This window comes from Periophthalmus magnuspinnatus, chromosome 22 (assembly GCF_009829125.3).
Source record: "Periophthalmus magnuspinnatus isolate fPerMag1 chromosome 22, fPerMag1.2.pri, whole genome shotgun sequence".
NCBI lineage: Eukaryota > Metazoa > Chordata > Actinopteri > Gobiiformes > Gobiidae > Periophthalmus > Periophthalmus magnuspinnatus.
Window position 1 is genome coordinate 15,426,156 of NC_047147.1, and position 18,079 is coordinate 15,444,234.

Below are 18,079 nucleotides of genomic sequence, written 5' to 3' on the forward strand. Positions count from 1 at the left end.
TATAATCGGTTTGAGATGATCAGGTAATACCTGTTATTCTGGATGTTATCTTAGAAATGAATACCAGAGTTTAGCAGGTCTCTTGCACAGGACAGGGGCCTACATTAAACGCTGTGTCATGGCCCTTTAAGAAACGCCATGTTTGCGCTCCATGGTGCGTCACCGTAGAAGAGGATGATGCTGTTATGTAAAGCACGCTGACAGAGCTCAACTTCACCGGAGTCTTACTGATGTGGGCCCAACTCAGAGGTTTATTCACTGCTTTAAGAGCTTGAAGTGTTGTTTGTTGGTTTGTTCGGGAATGTCGACATCGCGCGCGAATGGACCAACGGCGCAGTTCGGTTCGGACTATCGAGGTCTCACCATGAGTTCTCCGCTCCCAGTCCCCCTCGTGCTGTACAGGAAACGTACACCTGACTCTTTCCCGATCCTTCTAGAAGAGATCTCACGTGTTTCTGGTTGATTGAATTGGTAAGAAGCACCACAGTTTGTTGTGTTTCTTCTCAGCTGTCACTCGGCTGTCACGCAGCTGACGGGATTGGGGGAGCGCAGCTGCACACCACACCGAGCCTGCTCCTTGCAGCTCGGACTGCAGCCGCGCAGGTGCAGCCGCGGTCCGACCTACAAAAACCTCTCATCAGGAGCTCGGTGTGGCAACATGAAGTTAGTTTAACGTGTAACCTGATGTTAATCTTAGGCATAACGTGATACAAATTGAATAGGATTGACATGATTCGCCAGACTTGATCCACAACTTTTTCCCGCACTCTTGTGTTGCCCAGTTGCGTGTGAATAACAATTTTGACTAGAGATTTTCACTGCAGGTGATAAATAAGGGCATGGACTTGACTTCGACTATTGAATGGCAGGCACAAAGCAATAGGCTTTCTCTTCCTTTGCACAAAGTTATGCAGATGCATGCAGCCTCCAAAAGCTAAATGTTCAGTGTAACGGGCATTTAATTGGACTGTGGGGGATTTAGTGTGCTATTGCTTTGTTTATTAATCTAAAAAAACAAACACATTGTATTTGTTGTTGCAAATGTAATGTGATGCAAAGCCTGTTGAATTTCCTACTTAGACGAAAAGACGTTTTTGTTATGATTAGGCTTATCTAGTTATCCTACTCAGATTTTGTCTTTGTTTTTAACAGTTTGGCCTATTGTTGCTTGTGAAATTGGTCGTGGCAATCAATTTGATCAAATAGGCAAGGCAAGTTTATTTGTACAGTATAGCACAATTTTACACAAAGTAATTCAAAGTGCTTTACAGAATAAAAAAGACATTAAAATCACAATACAACAAATCAAAACATAAATAATCCACATCAAATTAACATTAAAAGACAACTGTACAGAGTAAAAACCTTTCAGTCATATGCACAGCTAAACAGAACCGTTTTGAGCCTGGATTTAAACATTGTCAAAGTAGAGGCCCATCTTCAAAAAGATTGTTCCAGGTTTTAGCTGCATGAAACTGAAAGGCTGATTCCCCATGTTTAGTCCTGACTCTTGGCACCAGCAGGAGGCCGGTCCATGAAGTCTTTAGAGTGCGAGATGGTTCATATGGCACTAACATGTTGTACATGAGATGTACTTTGGTGCTGGTCCATGGAGAGACTTGTTCACGAGCTGCTTTAAAGTCTATTCTGAGTCACAGGAGCCAGTGCAGAGACTTGAGTACAGGACTTATGTGCTTGTATTTCCTAGTAGGATTACAGTACTACTGCTTTCTCAAATGCAGTGTCCTGACAAAATACTGACTCTGTATACTATACATTTCATATCTATAGGTAGATATGAAAAAATATGCCTTTTAATGATTTAACTTTTAAACTTTTATTCCAAACATTTACAAAAATCACTCACCAGTTTTTGCTGACTACAAAGAAATCTAATATTTTGAAACTCAAACAATTAATAATAATAATAATAATAATAATAATAATAAAGCTGTTTTCAATAAGGTTCAGGTTAGGTGACTGGGATGGAGGGTTTAAGAGCTGTGACTTGTCCTCAGTAAACACAACTACAGCCCAAACTGAGAAATGTTCTTTTCATAGCTGCTGATATGAGTCCATAACGCCGTGTATTTCTAGATGCCTAGGTCCCAAGTCAACAAAACAGCCCAAAAGCTGACAGGGGACATAGGGTACTCTACCTCATTGTGAGTACCCTGTTCTTTTTTTGTGAGATTACACACTTATGTCCTTTTCCAGACCTTTCAACTTTTCAAGTTTTATGGATTTTTAAAACTATTGTCCTTGAATATTTTTATAATAAGATATTTCACCAATACCAACACTGGTATTGAATAGCAGTGCTGAGCCAGACATATCGGTTTACCCGATATCCTGGATGGGCCTATAAATTGATGTAATAATATTATTTGCTGGCCATTGTTGGCCTAGAACATTTATTTATAAATATCTATTCTGTAGTTATCTGAAGACTGTCTTCAGCCGAGGTTCAGCTATATTTCAGAACTTGGAGTAGATTAGGCTGTCCAGAACCCTGTCAGTTTCTCACTATGAGGGCAGTTTATACGGATAACAGTTTGTAACATGAATGAGTTCCTAAGAAGAACGCAGCACATATCACCTTGTGTTCAGTTTACGTGAGTGACATAAATGGGCTTGATGGTATTGACTGAATTTATCACAGAGTCACGTCTGAAGGCCTTGCTCCTTATGATAAGCATCAACATTTTGTGAGCCAGGTCACACAGGCGTGTGTGAACTTGTGCTTCACCCACCAATTCAGTATGCTGCAGTCATCACATTTACCCATAGCTCCTCACAGGCACACTGTCCAATGTGGTCTGCTCCTTCTCACACATGGGAGAGCTGTGGGTGTTAAAAGTCCAGTGGACTACTTTTCCCATAATGCACCTGTTTTTATTGTAGTGCCTGAAGGCCCGTAGTCCATGAGTTCAGTGCAGAGTTATGGTGTTAGGAGCAGCGCCTTGTGTTGTTTGCAGGTCATCCTGCCTAATCTTGTGTGTATGAGTACTGTGTTCGTTCATACAAACACACACACACACACACAAACCAATAACAACACTGGGTTACAAAAAAAACATTTTTGAAAGTTGTCTGTGTTTTTTCAACTGAATGAGGACCATTTTGCACCGCTGAATCCAAAAATGATATCCATTTTTCTCAGTCAGGTCAGGTTTTTATGCTAATTTGATTTTTAAAAATCCGATCTTCTCACTAAATTGATTACAATTTTTTGACATTATCAGTTGATTTGCTTTAATATTTCTCATCCAAAAAATGTTTTAAGAGATAAAAAATAGTTTTCTAACAGAATGTTTTAATTAAATGTTACGTTATGTTAATTGATAAAGGTAAGTACATGTAAATTGGAACGTTATGTTATCATTGTGCAAAATTCAGGACATGAACTTCTGTTTTTATGAACCCCTTGAATGCTCAGCAGCAGGGATGTCTCTCTTCAGAGTCCAACATTAATCAGCCATCATGACTGCATCCCAGCGTCCCTGATACCTGGTCTCCGTCTCTTTTATGTCCTGATGGAATCTCTCCACCTGCTCATCACTCAGTGATCCCAGATTCTCAGGAAACCTGAACATTTAGCTCCTTTTGGGAAAAAGGATGTGGAGTATCATCAATAAAACCACACTGGAGGAATCTTTGTCACTGATGTCAGGAACTTCTACAAAGACAGGTACTGGAATTTCATCACAGTGAGCTATAGGACGACGTGCTGATTCATGGTCAGGATACTTGAGGCTGCTTCGGTTCTTTCTGTTGATCCCAGTCACATCAATAGCCCAGAAGTAGCTATTGATGTCGGCTCCCTCCAAACCATGGGAATTCCAAACTTCAGACAACTCTTCTTGCCTTTAGTCCACTGACGCAGATACTCGGTGCATGACTTGCATGCCATGTGTGGCGCCCAAGCTTCATCTTGGTCACCAAGTTTAATACCAAAATAAGTATGGTAAGCACGCTTTATGAAACTTGTGACTTGATTTCTGTTAGGAACATTGGTGTATTCACCACAGATGTAGCAGAATATGTCAGGCTTATTTTTGCAAGATCTTCTAGTCGAAGCCATTTCATTCACTTGAAATATAAAAAAAAAACAATTAGTCATAAGTTGGCACATGCAAAATCTTCAGAATTTGTTTATAGCGAGAAATATAACAGAATTTTGCATCATATGACGTGAAAATACTCATACATGTAAACAAAATTGTCCAAAACAAATATGTAGCTTAGTTCAGAACATTGACCTGATTGAGCAAAACCCAATGTGATTTTTGGATTCAGCACATCAAAATTATCCTAAATCGGCTAAAAACTCTTAGACGATAAATTTTGTGTTGACCAGTGTAATCAGTCCCTTAATATCATCTGCCCGCTCGTCCTAAATAAACATCCCTGAAATGTACAAGTGGAGTTTGCCTGTTCCTTCTGACCGAGGACCACTCAGTTGAAGATGGATCGGTAATCAGTGCATACCAGACGCACATAGTACCTTACGGTGGGTGTGCAGTATAGTGTAGAGGTAAATTTCATTAGCAGTAGTTGGAGACTGGTTAGTACACAGTGCTCTGTGAGTGATTTACAGCCTGTGGGTAAAGTTGGTGTGTTTTGTCCAAGAACAGCAAAGTGTTTGAACTATTGCATGATTGCATCTGGTGATAGAACATATGAACATGCTCAGATGTCTCTGTGTTTGCAGAGAGTTGGACCCTCAGACAACAGAAACATGCTAAAGTCGGCATCCTATTAAGAAACCACCCCTCTGAGCTCCAAGCTGGTTCTCCAGTGGATGAAGATGGTGAAGGCTCAGGGCAACTGCATGGCCAAATGTAGCAAGGTCAAGGACAGGAAATGCAAAGAGAAGACTTCAGTAGCCCGAAAGATAAAAGAGAATAAGGTGGAGAGAAGAAGAAACACAAATGTGTGCAGACACAGGAGGAAGGCCCTAAAAGTGAACCGCAGAGATGCATTAGACTGCTGTGTCCTGCTCACACGGCTGGATGCTGAAGATGTCAAGAAGCCATCAAAAAATGGAAATAACATGAGTGCAAAAGTCAAACAAAGAAACAAATGTGATCAAGCCAAACTAAAGCATGAGCCCATCCAAAAAGACAAGGAACCAAAAATCAACAACTCCCACGTTCGTTTTAGATTGTCACCAGAGCCTCGCAGGCGAAGGATGGCCTCTCTGAACGCTGAGGCTGTTAACTCTCTGCTTCTGTTCCGCAGTGATCCACTGAGCACTAGAAAAACACAGCTGCCTAAGGACAATCATAAAGCACATGAGCCCAAAGTCCACAGAACCAAACGGAAAGCAAAAACACAAGACATAGGTTGTAAAAACACTTCAGTCGCACAGGACCAGAGCATTGACTGGTTAAGTATATTTGCACCTACACCTCGGCGACAGGCTGGCCTCACTGCTGCGACACTCCTCAAACTCACGAGTGCTCAGTACACAAACAAGAGGCAGAAGAAAAGGGAGGTGAAACATGAGAGTGAGAGCACCACTCAGAGTGACACGCAGAGTAAACTAGACCACAAAATATGGACCCAACACACAAGGCAAAAGACCAGGGTTAAGGGAAGGCTGCGGAGCTGCTCTGGATCTTCTGCTCAGACTGTGAGACCTGAGCTAGAAAACTGTGGTAAAGCTCCTCTGCAGCATCCCACTGCTCCCAGCTTCTCTTTGCAGGTGAAAGAGGAGAAGGTGGAGAACCAGGTATCATCCTGCTACTGCTGCACTCAGGAGCAGTGTGTCCAATACTGCCACCGCCTCGCCCTCTTTCTCCGGGACAAGTCATTTCAAGGACAGGACAGTGTGTTCCACCATCACCACCATCACCACCACTTCCCGGCCCTCGGCACACACTCGTACACCTGTTTCCCTGGATACTACTTTCACTTGTGCCACCCTTCTGACGCGTCGCAGGAGCATATGTACCCCAGCAGCAGAAAGGTGACCAAGCTGCTGGGAACCCAGAGCTCAGGGGCCTCAGGGATCTCTCACCCCGTCTACTGCTGCACCTCTGTGGAGCCCTGTTTTGACCCTTGTACAGTCAGTAGTTACCAGCAGTACTCCAGTATGATTCCAGCCATCTGCCACTTGGGCTGTACCTCTTGCAACCGCACTATAAAGAAAGGTGAAGTACCAGTGTGCCACTTCAGTTATACTGCACATTTATAAATGACAGAAGCCATTAGGATGTGAGGTCAATAACAGGAAGGGGACTACATTATGGAGCATTTGATTCATTTGAGCCATGAGGGGCGGGTGCAGAGAGATCAGTCGAAGGCGGGGACCTCGACGACCGGATCTCCGGACATGGAGACTAGCTCTGGGGACATGGAATGTCACCTTGCTGGGGGGGAAGGAGCCTGAGCTTGTGCGGAAGGTTGAACATTACCGGCTAGATATAGTCGGCCTCACCTCCACGCACAGCTTGGGCTCTGGAACCCAACTCCTTGAGAGGGGTTGGACTCTCCATTTCTCTGGCGTTGCCCGTGGGGAGCGGCGGCGAGCTGCTGTGGGCTTGCTCATTGCCCCACAGTTCAGCCGCCGTGTGTTGGAGTTCACCCCGGTGAACGAGAGGGTCGCATCCCTGCACCTTCGGGTCGGGGACAGGTCTCTCACTGTTGTGTCGGCCTACGGGCCAAACAGCAGTGCGGAGTACCCGGCCTTCTTGGAGTCCCTGGGAGGGGTACTAGACAGTGCACCAAACGCGGACTCCGTTGTTCTCCTGGGGGACTTCAATGCCCATGTGGGTAATGACAGTGACACTTGGAGGGGCGTGATTGGGAGGAATGGCCTCCCCGATCTGAACCCGAGTGGTGTTTTGTTACTGGACTTCTGTGCTAATCACAGTTTGTCCATAACAAACACCATGTTCGAGCACAAGGGTGTCCATCAGTGCACGTGGCACCAGGACACTCTAGGTCGGAGGTCGATGATTGACTTTGTTGTTGTGTCATCTGATCTCCGACCGCGTGTCTTGGACACTCGGGTGAAGAGAGGGGCTGAGCTGTCCACTGATCACCACCTGGTGGTGAGTTGGATCCGCTGGCGGAGGAGGAAGCCGGACAGACCTGGCAGGCCCAAGCGCATCGTGAGGGTCTGCTGGGAACGTCTGGCGGAGCCCTCTGCCAGAGGGGTCTTCAACTCCCACCTCCGGGAGAGCTTCTCCCTGATCCCGGGGGAGGTTTGGGACCTGGACTCTGAGTGGGCCATGTTCTCCACCTCTATTGTCGATGCGGCTGCTCGTAGTTGTGGTTGTAAGGTCTGCGGTGCTTGTCGCGGTGGCAATCCCTGAACCCGGTGGTGGACACCGGAAGTAAGGGATGCCGTCAAGCTGAAGGAGTCCTATCGAGCCTTGTTGGCTCGTGGGACTCCTGAGGCAGCTGATGAGTACCGGCGGGCCAAGCATGCCGCGGCTCGGGCAGTCACAGAGGCAAAAACTCGGGGTTGGGAGGAGTTCGGGGAGGCCATGGAGGAGGACGGCCTCAAAGAGATTCTGGCAAACCGTCCGACGCCTCAGGAGGGGGAAGCAGTGCTTCACCAACACTGTTTACAGTGCGGGTGGAGAGCTGCTGACCTCGACTGGGGATGTTGTCGGGACGTGGAAGGAATACTTTGAGGATCTCCTCAATCCCACTGTCACGTCTTCCGAGGAGGAAGCAGAAACTGGGGACCCGGAGGCGGACTCGTCCATCACCCTGGCTCAAGTCACTGAGGTGGTTGGCAAGCTACTCAGTGGCAAGGCTCCGGGGGTGGACGAGATCCGTCCTGAGTACCTCAAGTCTCTGGATGTTGTGGGGCTGTCTTGGCTGACACGTCTCTGCAACATCGCGTGGCGGTCGGGGACAGTACCTGTGGAATGGCAGACCGGGGTGGTGGTCCCTCTGTATAAGAAGGGGGACCGGAGGGTGTGTTCCAATTACAGGGGAATCACACTACTCAGCCTTCCCGGTAAGGTCTATTCCAGGGTACTGGAGAGGAGAATCCGACCGATAGTCGAACCTCGGATTCAGGAGGAGCAGTGTGGTTTTCGTCCCGGTCGCGGAACACTGGACCAGCTCTATACTCTCCATCGGGTCCTCGAGGTTTCATGGGAGTTTGCCCAACCAGTCCACATGTGTTTTGTGGATCTGGAGAAGGCATTCGACCGTGTCCCTCATGGTGTCTTTTGAGGGGTGCTCTGGGAGTATGAGGTCCGGGGCTCTTTGCTAAGGGCTGTCCGGTCCCTGTATGACCGGAGCAGGGGCTGTGTTCGCATTGCCGGCAGTAAGTCAGACCTGTTCCCGGTGCATGTTGGACTCCGCCAGGGCTGCCCTTTGTCACCGGTTCTGTTCATTATATTTATGGACAAAATTTCTAGGCGCAGCCAGGGGCCGGAGGGGATCTGGTTTGGGAACCACAGGATTTCATCTGTGCTGTTTGCGGATGATGTTGTCCTGATGGCTTCTTCGAGCCAGGACCTGCAGCAGGCACTGGGGCGGTTTGCAGCCGAGTGTGAAGTGGCTGGGATGAGAATCAGCTCCTCTAAATCCGAGGCCATGGTTCTCGACCGGAAAAAGGTGGTTTGCCTTCTCTGGGTGGGTGGTGAGTCTCTGCCTCAAGTGGAGGAGTTCAAGTATCTCGGGGTCTTGTTCACGAGAGAGGGAAGGATGGAGCGGGAGATTGACAGGCGGATCGGTGCAGCGTCTGCAGTGATGCGGTCGCTGTATCAGCCCGTTGTGGTAAAGAAGGAGCTGAGCCCAAAGGCAAAGCTCTCGATTTACCGGTCAATCTACGTCCCTACCCTCACCTATGATCATGAGCTCTGGGTAATGACCGAAAGGACAAGGTTACGGATACAAGCGGCTGAAATGGGTTTCCTCCGTAGGGTGGCCGGGCGCACCCTTAGGGATAGGGTGAGGAGCTCGGTCACACGGGAGGAGCTCGGAGTAGAGCCACTGCTCCTACACATCGAGAGGAACCAGTTGAGGTGGCTTGGGCATCTGCTTAGGATGCCTCCTGGACGCCTCCCTAGGGAGGTGTTCTGGGCATGTCCCACTGGGAGGAGGCCCCGGGGAAGACCCAGGACACGCTGGAGAGACTATGTCTCTCGGCTGGCCTGGGAATGCCTTGGGGTCCCATCGGAGGAGCTGGAGGACGTGTCCAGGGTGAGGGAAGTCTGGGAGTCCCTGCTTAGACTGCTGCCCCCGCGACCCGGCCCCGGATAAACGGAAGAAAATGGATGGAAGGATGGATAATTAATTTGTACTTAAGCAATGCAGGTTCAGTAAGGAAACAGTTCTTTGGTAAGAAAAGTGTTTTCTTACTAGTGCTCATATTTTCATAGACTGAGAAACTGCTTCTGCAGTGGCCTTATTCACATTAATTGCATGCATCGTTTTCATTATAACTATATAAACTCTTTCACAGTTAAGAATTCAATAGCTTCATATAGATTAGAATAAGCTTTGATGTAATTGCTAATAAATTACAAGTTATTACAAGTTAAAATTATATATTTTAGTCATCTGTAACAATTAACTGGCTGAGAATATTTTATAATATTTGGGTAGGGAATAGAGTTCCAACAATATAATAATGGTGTGCATTGTCAGCTTGTTGAACATAATGTCTTTTCTCTGGTTTCCCTTCAGAAGAATACCCCCCAGCAGTGAGTGACCTGCACAGCCCCCTATCCCTCCCCATGTGTTCTAGTCCCAGAGTCCTCACTGGCTGTCCGATTCCTCCAGTGCCTCCAGCCGGACAATCAGTACACGCTCCAGCCCTGCCCTCTGATCCAAGCGAGCCCACTGCTCCTTTGCCTTTGGGTCACAATTGTCCACAGAGTGCCAGTGCCTCCAGAGCCTCTCATGTTGGCTCAGTGGCCATCAGGGACAGAAAGCACACACCCTCTGCCAGTGGGGGGGGCCATATCATCAACAAGTGGCAGCATAAAAGCACCAACGGGTGGCGGCCAGTGGGTCTGCCCTTTCAGAGGGAGGTGTTCACTGTGGTACGTTACAATAATTCTGCCACTTTGAGAATGCCAGAGGTATTTTTATTTTAATGCTAATTTGTTATTGGATGGCACTAGTGACTTTTACCGCAAAATCTTAAGGAGGGACAATATGAGCTAGGCATTACTTTATGAAGGAACTATCCAAATGTAAACTATTGCGCACAGTCATGCCAGTGTGACAGAATAATGTCTTAACTCGATGTTATAGTGTAAAAACTCAACTAACCTTAGTTAATTTCTGTAGATGAACATTTAGTGGTAAGACCAAAAAAGGTCAAAACATCTTTAATTGAATCTGATATGCATTTCAGACTTTTCTCATTTCAGCCTCAAATTCCTCAGTGAAAACATACACTTAATGACAAAATCAAAAATGTAAAGTAAAAGTGACAACTATGGCCCAAATACTGTTATCAGGATGAGGAGACACCTGTGCTGAGGACATGCTTCGAGGCAGTGCAGCGGGACAGGGACATAATCCAGGTTCGAGACACAGTCCTTCTCAAGTCTGGACCAAGGAAGAAGAGTCTGCCTTATGTGGCCAAGGTGTCTGCACTGTGGGAGGATCCAAATTCAGGTTTACTACATACCCCCTGTCTGTTGACAACCAAGTCTCCGTTGAACACAAGATGAATTGCTTTGTGCTTTTAGGAGAGCTGATGATGAGTTTGTTTTGGTACTATCGCCCAGAACACACACAAGGAGGACGCAAGCCCCATGTCCACTGTGAGGTCAGATATTTTGTTACTTAAAGGCAGTGGAAATAGTTCCATTCAGTAGATGTTGATGTATATATTAAGGGAACATGGGCGTCCACAATGCAGTGAAGGCATAAATAGAATGATGGATTTGTCTGGGAAAATGTCAAATCCAATGCCTGGACAGGTGAAGGTCACATGTTGATTCTCTGGCCTCACGGCAATGTTTTTTTACAGAATGAAGTGTTTGCATCTCGACACCAGGATGTCAACAGTGTGGCCTGTATCGAAGACAAATGCTATGTTCTCACACTAGCACAGTATTGTCGGTAAGTAACTTGTTCAAACGATGGCTCATATCTGCTCTTTTTGATTGATGTTAACTATCCGACAGTTGTATGAAAAATGACTTGGCCCATATGAAGGATTTTGTTTGTGTAGGTTTCGTGCCTTGCTGAAGCGGCAGCAGGAGGGTGTTGGCTGCAGCGCTGCCTCTGTGGTACCCCCTGCTCTGGAGCATGGCCTGCCCACATACCACTGTGTGCCCACTGATCTGGACCCCCAGCTGGTCTTCTTCTGCAGGCACGTCTATGACTTCCGCTACGGTCGCCTGCTCAAGAACCTTCACTAATTACATTAACTACACTTACCAACTTATTAACCCACCCCACTACTGCTTCTGCCCTCTCTGAAAGGAGAGTCGGTACAGGACCAGTGAGTTGAGTTGATACCTGGATCTGATGAATGTCAAAGGGCAGAGATTGGTTGTTGATGAGATGAACTCCAAGTCATACTGCTATATAAAATGTCACTGTAGATGCCTTCTGGGAAGGGAGATTTCTTCATCTTCGCCTTATTTAAGGAAAAAAGTAAAATAAATAAATATGTCAAAGAAACACATTGAAAAGAAACAGGAACCAGTTTGATTCATATCTTTAAAAAACTGTGTAATATTTCTTCTCTTCAAGTGAGTTGCCTCTTTCATCATTGATCACATTCTCTCTTATCTCATCATAGTGGTTCCATCTGAGGTACAAGATGCAATCTAAAATCACATCTAGGTTAAGAGTGGATCCTCTTAACCTAGATGTGTATTGAGATTGCACCTTCTGATTCTCATGTATTCAGTGGCATTTAGCACTATTTCTCTTTATCTCACATTGTTTTTGAAAAGATCATGTCAATTTCCAAGAATTTATTGCTGTACCAACATAAGTAGTTTACCACCAAGTAAAACAGTAGTTACTTTTTGACAAATTTTTTCCCTCTCCCCATTCCTTCCCTGTTAGTAAGCTTTGTGCCCTTGATAATGCTGCCTTATTAACCATACCCCAGCCTTTGTATATATTATGATGGGAGTATAGCGAATGTGATTTCCAATTCTTCTGAACTCCCATCATAAATGGCCCTGTATGCATAAAGACGATCACTTTAAAGTCTCTCTATGACATTAAGCCATACTGAGTATTTTGTACTTTTACACACACACACACACACACCCACACCCCCACACACACATATCTCAAAATGTGACAAAAATAATTTTAAGAGGTACAGTAGGTCACACTAAGTTCACAATTTCACACCTGTTCTACATCCAGTAATCAATACAGTTTCTATCAAACACTTTTTTGCTCTCTCAAACTATAGTATGTCTAGGTCTATAGTATCTTTCACTACATCCATAAATGTCTCTGGCCTTCTACTTGGTCTTCTTCCTGGCATCTCCGACCTCAACATGTTCATGCCATATTTTTACTATTCCACCTCTGTGTGTTCATATCTTTGCCTCATCTGCAAACAGCGTCATCCATGACTCTTAAACATGTATTGCAATTTTTTATTCACAAAGTCTGTATTATCCAAATGTGGGACAATCTCCAAACTACGATTTTTATGCTTTAATATTTGAATTCCATTTTGTAATTGTACAGACATTTCAATTATTGCAATAGAGTGAGAGGAGGTCTAGAGTAATTTTGATACATGGCCTGTTTGTTGGACACTGGATGTAGTGTATGGGATGTTCAGGTTTATACTCACTTTTACTTGGACAACTCGGCAGGTGTTCAATTGTGTGAGCTCTTGTGTCGACAGTCGATTCCACTCTTTAACTGTAGGTTATTGTAACTACTGCAGATTATTTGTATGAATTTAAATGGACCTCTGTAATATAAGAACAAATATTTATATGTAATAAATTATTTATCAGTTGAAGTGTCTTGTTTCATCCTCAAATGTTGTCATCTGGTTAAATGCAATACAAGTTTTTTCATAACCACAATTAAACAGGAAAAAAGTAACAATATACCAATTTTAAAATTAAGGATGTGTTTAAAGTTATGTAAACTAATGATTCTGTATGGTGAATTGCTCTAGAAAGGTATGTACATGCAAAGATGTTGGAACAAAACATTTGCAATGGGGAATAGCTTATATCCATCTACAAAAATACTAATACACCATGGCCAGTTAAAGACTGGCTTTAGCTTTATCCTGCTGTACAGACAGCACTTCATCCCATGAGGTTATACACTGCATTTAATGATGAATAACAAGAATCAAATCATGTCAAAATTTGAATATTAACACGTTATATTAACACAAAAATATTACAAAAATATTACTGAACATCTAAAAATAATATTGCTGCATCAGGAATGACACTGCATATGGGACTTTATACACAGTATTTGAAGACAACACTAAAAATGACTGTCAGCAGGGACAATAGTAAACATTATGCATGTTCATAAATCCTCTGATGAAAACATAGCAAGGACTTCACCCTTACCACCTCATTAGGTCCTACAGGGGTTAATGGTTTGGGACAGTATCATATGCAAAAAGGGGGTTATTTCTCTGGGCTGGGGGAGTCATCTTCAGGGGGTTGGGGCTCTGGTGTCCTTTCACTCTGTGTCTGGCTCTGGTTCGGTCTCAGGAGGTACTCCAGCTCTTCTGCACTGATGGCCACTTTTTCTGGAACCAGCCATCGTTTGAAATGTTCCAGAGCACTAAAAAAAAAAAAAAAAAAAAAATCAGGAACTGAATCAAGTCTATTTATCTGTATTAAAAGCAGTGAACACTGCCACAGAAAGATCATCCTCTTTGCTGAAGTGGGACTCAGAAATAAAAATAAAAACATAAATAATGTAAATATTCTGACAGGCACCTCTAGTAAGAGTTTGTCTAGAATCAAGTCATGTCTTGTGCCTAAATTAAGGCTGCTCATTTATGAAAAAAATATAATAATTGTATTCCTAATTAAAATTATTATTCAAACATTAACTATTAAGGTAGGACATCAATATAGCACAAAATAGGCTGCTATAAATGTAAGTAAAATAATGCACATAGAAAGCAACAGCCTATGGGCAGTGTTTTGACTGACTGAAACGTGCAAGTGTAGAGTTAAAATAGTGTAAATAAGGCTCTTTTCATGATTATGCAAGTTTTGTTAATGATGGCAGTTTATTGTCCTATGTCTAATATACAGGGCATGAATATTTTATTTCAATTATGCAATCAACGTGTATTAACTATTGGTCTGACCATAAAACCTACATGACAATCCATAGAGAATTAAACATAACACCTGTGGCAGAAGTGAAACATCTTCTACTTAAAACCTGGTCGAGACTACCTTTGAATCCTTTGCATTTGTATGAGCATTCCTAATGAATGATGGTGGATTACATAGACAACAGTGGTTTTAATTTGAGTCATACCCTTCATCCAGATCTCCTTCCTGGAAAAGCTCGGATGCCTGCGCATCGTGCAGAAAACGGTCCCAACATTCTTTTTTGGCCTGGGACAGTGAACGCAGCATGTCTCTGGAAGTTACATCACTGGACTGGCCTTTCAGTCTCTTTAAGCGATTTTCTGTATCATAAGGAAATACCTTAAACCTGTGCAGCATTTTCATCAATAATGTTTTAAATCAAAAATCAACTGTTACATGAATATATGAGACTGAGAGTGGTGAAAATGTAAGCACTAAGCAAAGGTCAAGACTGACCAAAAACCTGAGTACCTAAAGTGGCGATGTACATTTCTGAGTCCTCCATTGGCTCCCACTTGGTCCCGGATGGGCAGGTAGAGGCCCCAGGTGTTTGGTCATTGACCTGCACGGTTCCAGGCTGAAATGAGTCGCCGAAGTCGGATTTCCCATCGGGAACAGTCCCAATTTGGTCTTGCGGTAAACTGGCGCAGATTTCGTACCAGAGTTCACCGCTGGACCGAACTTCTCTATCGTCAAAATCGTCAACCATTGTCACAAAACACCAGTAGCTTGATGTGTTCAATACAAGATGCCAGTTATGTCGAGTGCAATCTGCAACACATGCACAGAAGAAGATGGTGCAACAGCAAATTCGGTCCTGTTAGTCCAACAACAACTACAACACTTCACTAATTACAATGTCTGTGAAAACAGTCAGTCCACAAAGTATCTTACCCGTAAAATGTAATTAAACGAGAAAATAATCACCATTTGAATCGATTTGATGCCTTGAAGCCACCTTTGTTGAGAAAACAATCTTCATCCGCGTTTTCAAACACATTATTGGCTGTTAAATACGTCCATCAATAAAGTTAAACACGATTGGCTCTTTAGGTCTGTGCGTAGCCAATTGACGTGTCTGTCTCCCGGAAGTTTGAAACAACCAGTGGGAAAGGTAAACAATTCTGCTGACCTCTGATTTTTATGCATTGTATTTAATATATATTTAATTATATCATCATATCTGTGTTTGTATAGAGACCTTGTTGCATATGGCGTGCGCTCACACTAATATACATATATATACATATATACGTGTATTAAATTAAGTTCGTAAACTAAGCTATTATTGGTCATTTTACACTGTTTTGAGGAGCACTGGTGTGGTGTTTCAGGCGCTGACATGTCGCCACATGTAGCTGTGGTGTAGGAGATGCTGCGCTGGGCTGTCGTGGCGGTCCCCATGGGTTTGCTGCTGTCCCGGACCATGTCGTGGATGTCCAGCGGCAGAACTCACCCAGAGCTGGTCAGCAGGCTGAGAGGTAATTTGGGCAGTTTCACGTTCAATGAGAGTCTTGTCATTTCTTCCGGATTTTTATGGGCAGCTAATTATTATGTTATTGCTATTGGATATAATTTTGTCGTTAAAATAATGCCACCACTTTTTGCCTGAATGGACAAAAAATATTCTAATAATTTAATCTTAGCTAATTTGTGCTGACATTTAAACATCGAATTTTATGTTACTTTACGTTTCATGTGTGTAAGCTCATTGATAAATCATAAAATGTAAACTTGGGGCTTCTATGTCTCGTTCTGACCTGTTCCGTGTATGTGACTTGCACAGTGACAGTGCACACTATTGACTGTGGAATTAAAAGGCATCACCTTAATACAGCCTATAATCTACTGGGGAAATTGGCACAAATGTAATACTATATTTAAATTGATTGCATTTACAATGCAATTGTTTACAAGTAAATAATACAGTATTGTATTTTTATTATGTTTTGTCCCATTCTTTTGCTTTTTGGCTGTTTTGCAGATCACAGTGTAATCAAACATGATAGAGTCTTTGAAGCCATGCTTGCAACAGACAGAGGACTGTACTCCAGAGATTATCCTTATGCCGACTCTCCACAGTCCATAGGTGACTCCATGATTTTACTAATCTTCTAGAGGTATTTTTTTCACAAAAACAAGCAGTTCAGTCTTAGTTGTTCTGTTACAGGCTACAGAGCTACCATCAGTGCTCCGCACATGGTGGGTCTGAAATTTAAAAAAATCCAATTTAGACTGGTTTTATTTAGGTAACAAGTTACTCTCTGTATGCACTAGCATGCCCATGCTCTGGAAATACTGAAAGACAAACTAATTGATGGGGCAACTGCTCTGGATGTGGGGTCTGGAAGTGGTTATCTTACTGCCTGCTTTGCACGAATGGTAAATGCTTAGTTGTTTTAACAATGGACAACATGTAGAAGCTGCAACAATTTTATGCAATGTTTTTATATATTTCTTGTAGACAGGTCCTACTGGTCGAGTGGTGGGTATTGAACACATTGATGAACTTGTGAAAATGTCTGTTAAAAATGTGCAAGCAGATGACCCAGAGCTCATTTCCTCTGGTCGTATCAGGTTTATTGGTGAGTCAGACAATGATGTCAAAAGCACGTGTGTTCAGCTGCATTAAGTAACGACTGTCTGTCATAATGTCCTGTGCCCTCAGTTGGTGACGGGAGGCTGGGGCACCCAGAAGGGGCACCATATGATGCCATCCATGTCGGAGCAGCTGCAGCTACAGTTCCTAAGGCGGTGAGGGCATGTTATTGTTATTATTATTATTGAATATTATAAGAATGAAATTACATCATAGAAGATAAAAAGTGGATGTTGATTATTGTTTAATGAATTAAGTTGTTGATTGTGTTTTCTTTGTTTTGTCCCCATTTCTGTTTGTGGTTATGAAGCTGCTGGAGCAACTGAAGCCAGGCGGGAGGCTGGTTCTTCCAGTTGGTCCAGATGGTGGCAGTCAAGTCTTAGAGCAATATGATCGACAGAGTGATGGCACCTTCCTGAAGACGCCGTTAATGGGAGTGGTCTATGTCCCACTCACTGACAAGAGCCATCAATTTCCTGGGTATGTTGGTACGAGATGTACATCTAGCATTTTGTAAGATGCAAATAATACATTCACAGGGCAGAGTGTTTGAACAAATGATTCTCTCTCTCCAGAGGGGAGCTCTGATGGCGTGTTGTTGCTCCTACAGGAGATGGTGCTGGTGCTGTGCCTCTGGCCCCAAGTAATGCTTATGTGGCCTGTTGCCCAGAGGACAATGTGACTGCGTCTCTACTAGTCTTCCTGTTTTCTTGGATTGTTCTTTTCATAGGGACAAACGTGCTGCTAACAAAATGATTCTCAATTTATAAATGGTTATGTTTATAATGGCTTATCAGTTTTAGTTTTTTGTTTTAGTTTTTTGTAATCCAGTAACCAACAACATTGTGATTTGTTTATTAGTCTACTGATAAATGGTGACAAAACAGCTCATAAATGATACTTGGTACAGTGATGTGCTTGATTAATTCAGGAAGCTTCTGACAGTTTTCTGCAATACTGGGTACAAACCATAATCATAAAAATGAATGGCAAAAAAGCCCAACAGCATTAAAAAATTAATGAATTGTATTTCGCTTCTTCCTCATTCCTTTAGGATGCTTCTCAAGACTTGTACTTTTATTTTGGTTGCTTCCTAGATTAAATAAATAAATTAATTGGAATGATTTGGAATGTAATTTAGGCAGTTTTACATTTGTTATAACTTCAGTAATTGAAGGGCCTTATATTATTA

At 43.5% G+C, this 18,079-nt stretch overlaps 3 protein-coding genes across 6 annotated transcripts; 2 read left to right on the forward strand and 1 right to left on the reverse strand.

Moving 5' to 3' along the window:
- Positions 1-149: 149 nt before the first annotated feature.
- On the forward strand, positions 150-11,711 carry bahd1 (bromo adjacent homology domain containing 1). 2 transcript variants are annotated; one of them, XM_033987993.2, is made up of 7 exons: positions 150-471; positions 4,715-6,158; positions 9,664-10,022; positions 10,446-10,605; positions 10,680-10,759; positions 10,964-11,055; positions 11,168-11,711. In XM_033987993.2, the coding sequence occupies exons 2-7, from the start codon at positions 4,805-4,807 to the stop codon at positions 11,355-11,357; spliced, it is 2,235 nt and encodes a 744-aa protein (XP_033843884.1). In that variant the 5' UTR covers positions 150-471; positions 4,715-4,804; the 3' UTR covers positions 11,358-11,711. The 2 variants fall into 2 exon arrangements, with proteins under 2 accessions (XP_033843884.1, XP_055086995.1); XM_055231020.1 differs by having other exon boundaries at positions 151-471; positions 9,667-10,022; positions 11,168-11,492.
- Positions 11,712-12,775: 1,064 nt separating this feature from the next.
- On the reverse strand, positions 12,776-15,268 carry ccdc32 (coiled-coil domain containing 32). 2 transcript variants are annotated; one of them, XM_033987676.2, is made up of 4 exons: positions 15,216-15,268; positions 14,760-15,059; positions 14,455-14,608; positions 12,776-13,740 (listed from the first exon to the last, which is right to left on the reverse strand). In XM_033987676.2, the coding sequence occupies exons 2-4, from the start codon at positions 14,995-14,997 to the stop codon at positions 13,581-13,583; spliced, it is 552 nt and encodes a 183-aa protein (XP_033843567.1). In that variant the 5' UTR covers positions 14,998-15,059; positions 15,216-15,268; the 3' UTR covers positions 12,776-13,580. The 2 variants fall into 2 exon arrangements, with proteins under 2 accessions (XP_033843567.1, XP_055087000.1); XM_055231025.1 differs by having other exon boundaries at positions 13,239-13,740; positions 15,183-15,227.
- Positions 15,269-15,364: 96 nt separating this feature from the next.
- On the forward strand, positions 15,365-17,673 carry pcmtl (l-isoaspartyl protein carboxyl methyltransferase, like). 2 transcript variants are annotated; one of them, XM_033987675.2, is made up of 9 exons: positions 15,365-15,402; positions 15,623-15,769; positions 16,273-16,377; positions 16,459-16,490; positions 16,566-16,670; positions 16,753-16,873; positions 16,957-17,042; positions 17,198-17,367; positions 17,463-17,673. In XM_033987675.2, the coding sequence occupies exons 2-9, from the start codon at positions 15,661-15,663 to the stop codon at positions 17,473-17,475; spliced, it is 741 nt and encodes a 246-aa protein (XP_033843566.1). In that variant the 5' UTR covers positions 15,365-15,402; positions 15,623-15,660; the 3' UTR covers positions 17,476-17,673. The 2 variants fall into 2 exon arrangements, with proteins under 2 accessions (XP_033843566.1, XP_033843565.1); XM_033987674.2 differs by having other exon boundaries at positions 15,384-15,402; positions 17,498-17,673.
- Positions 17,674-18,079: the final 406 nt, after the last annotated feature.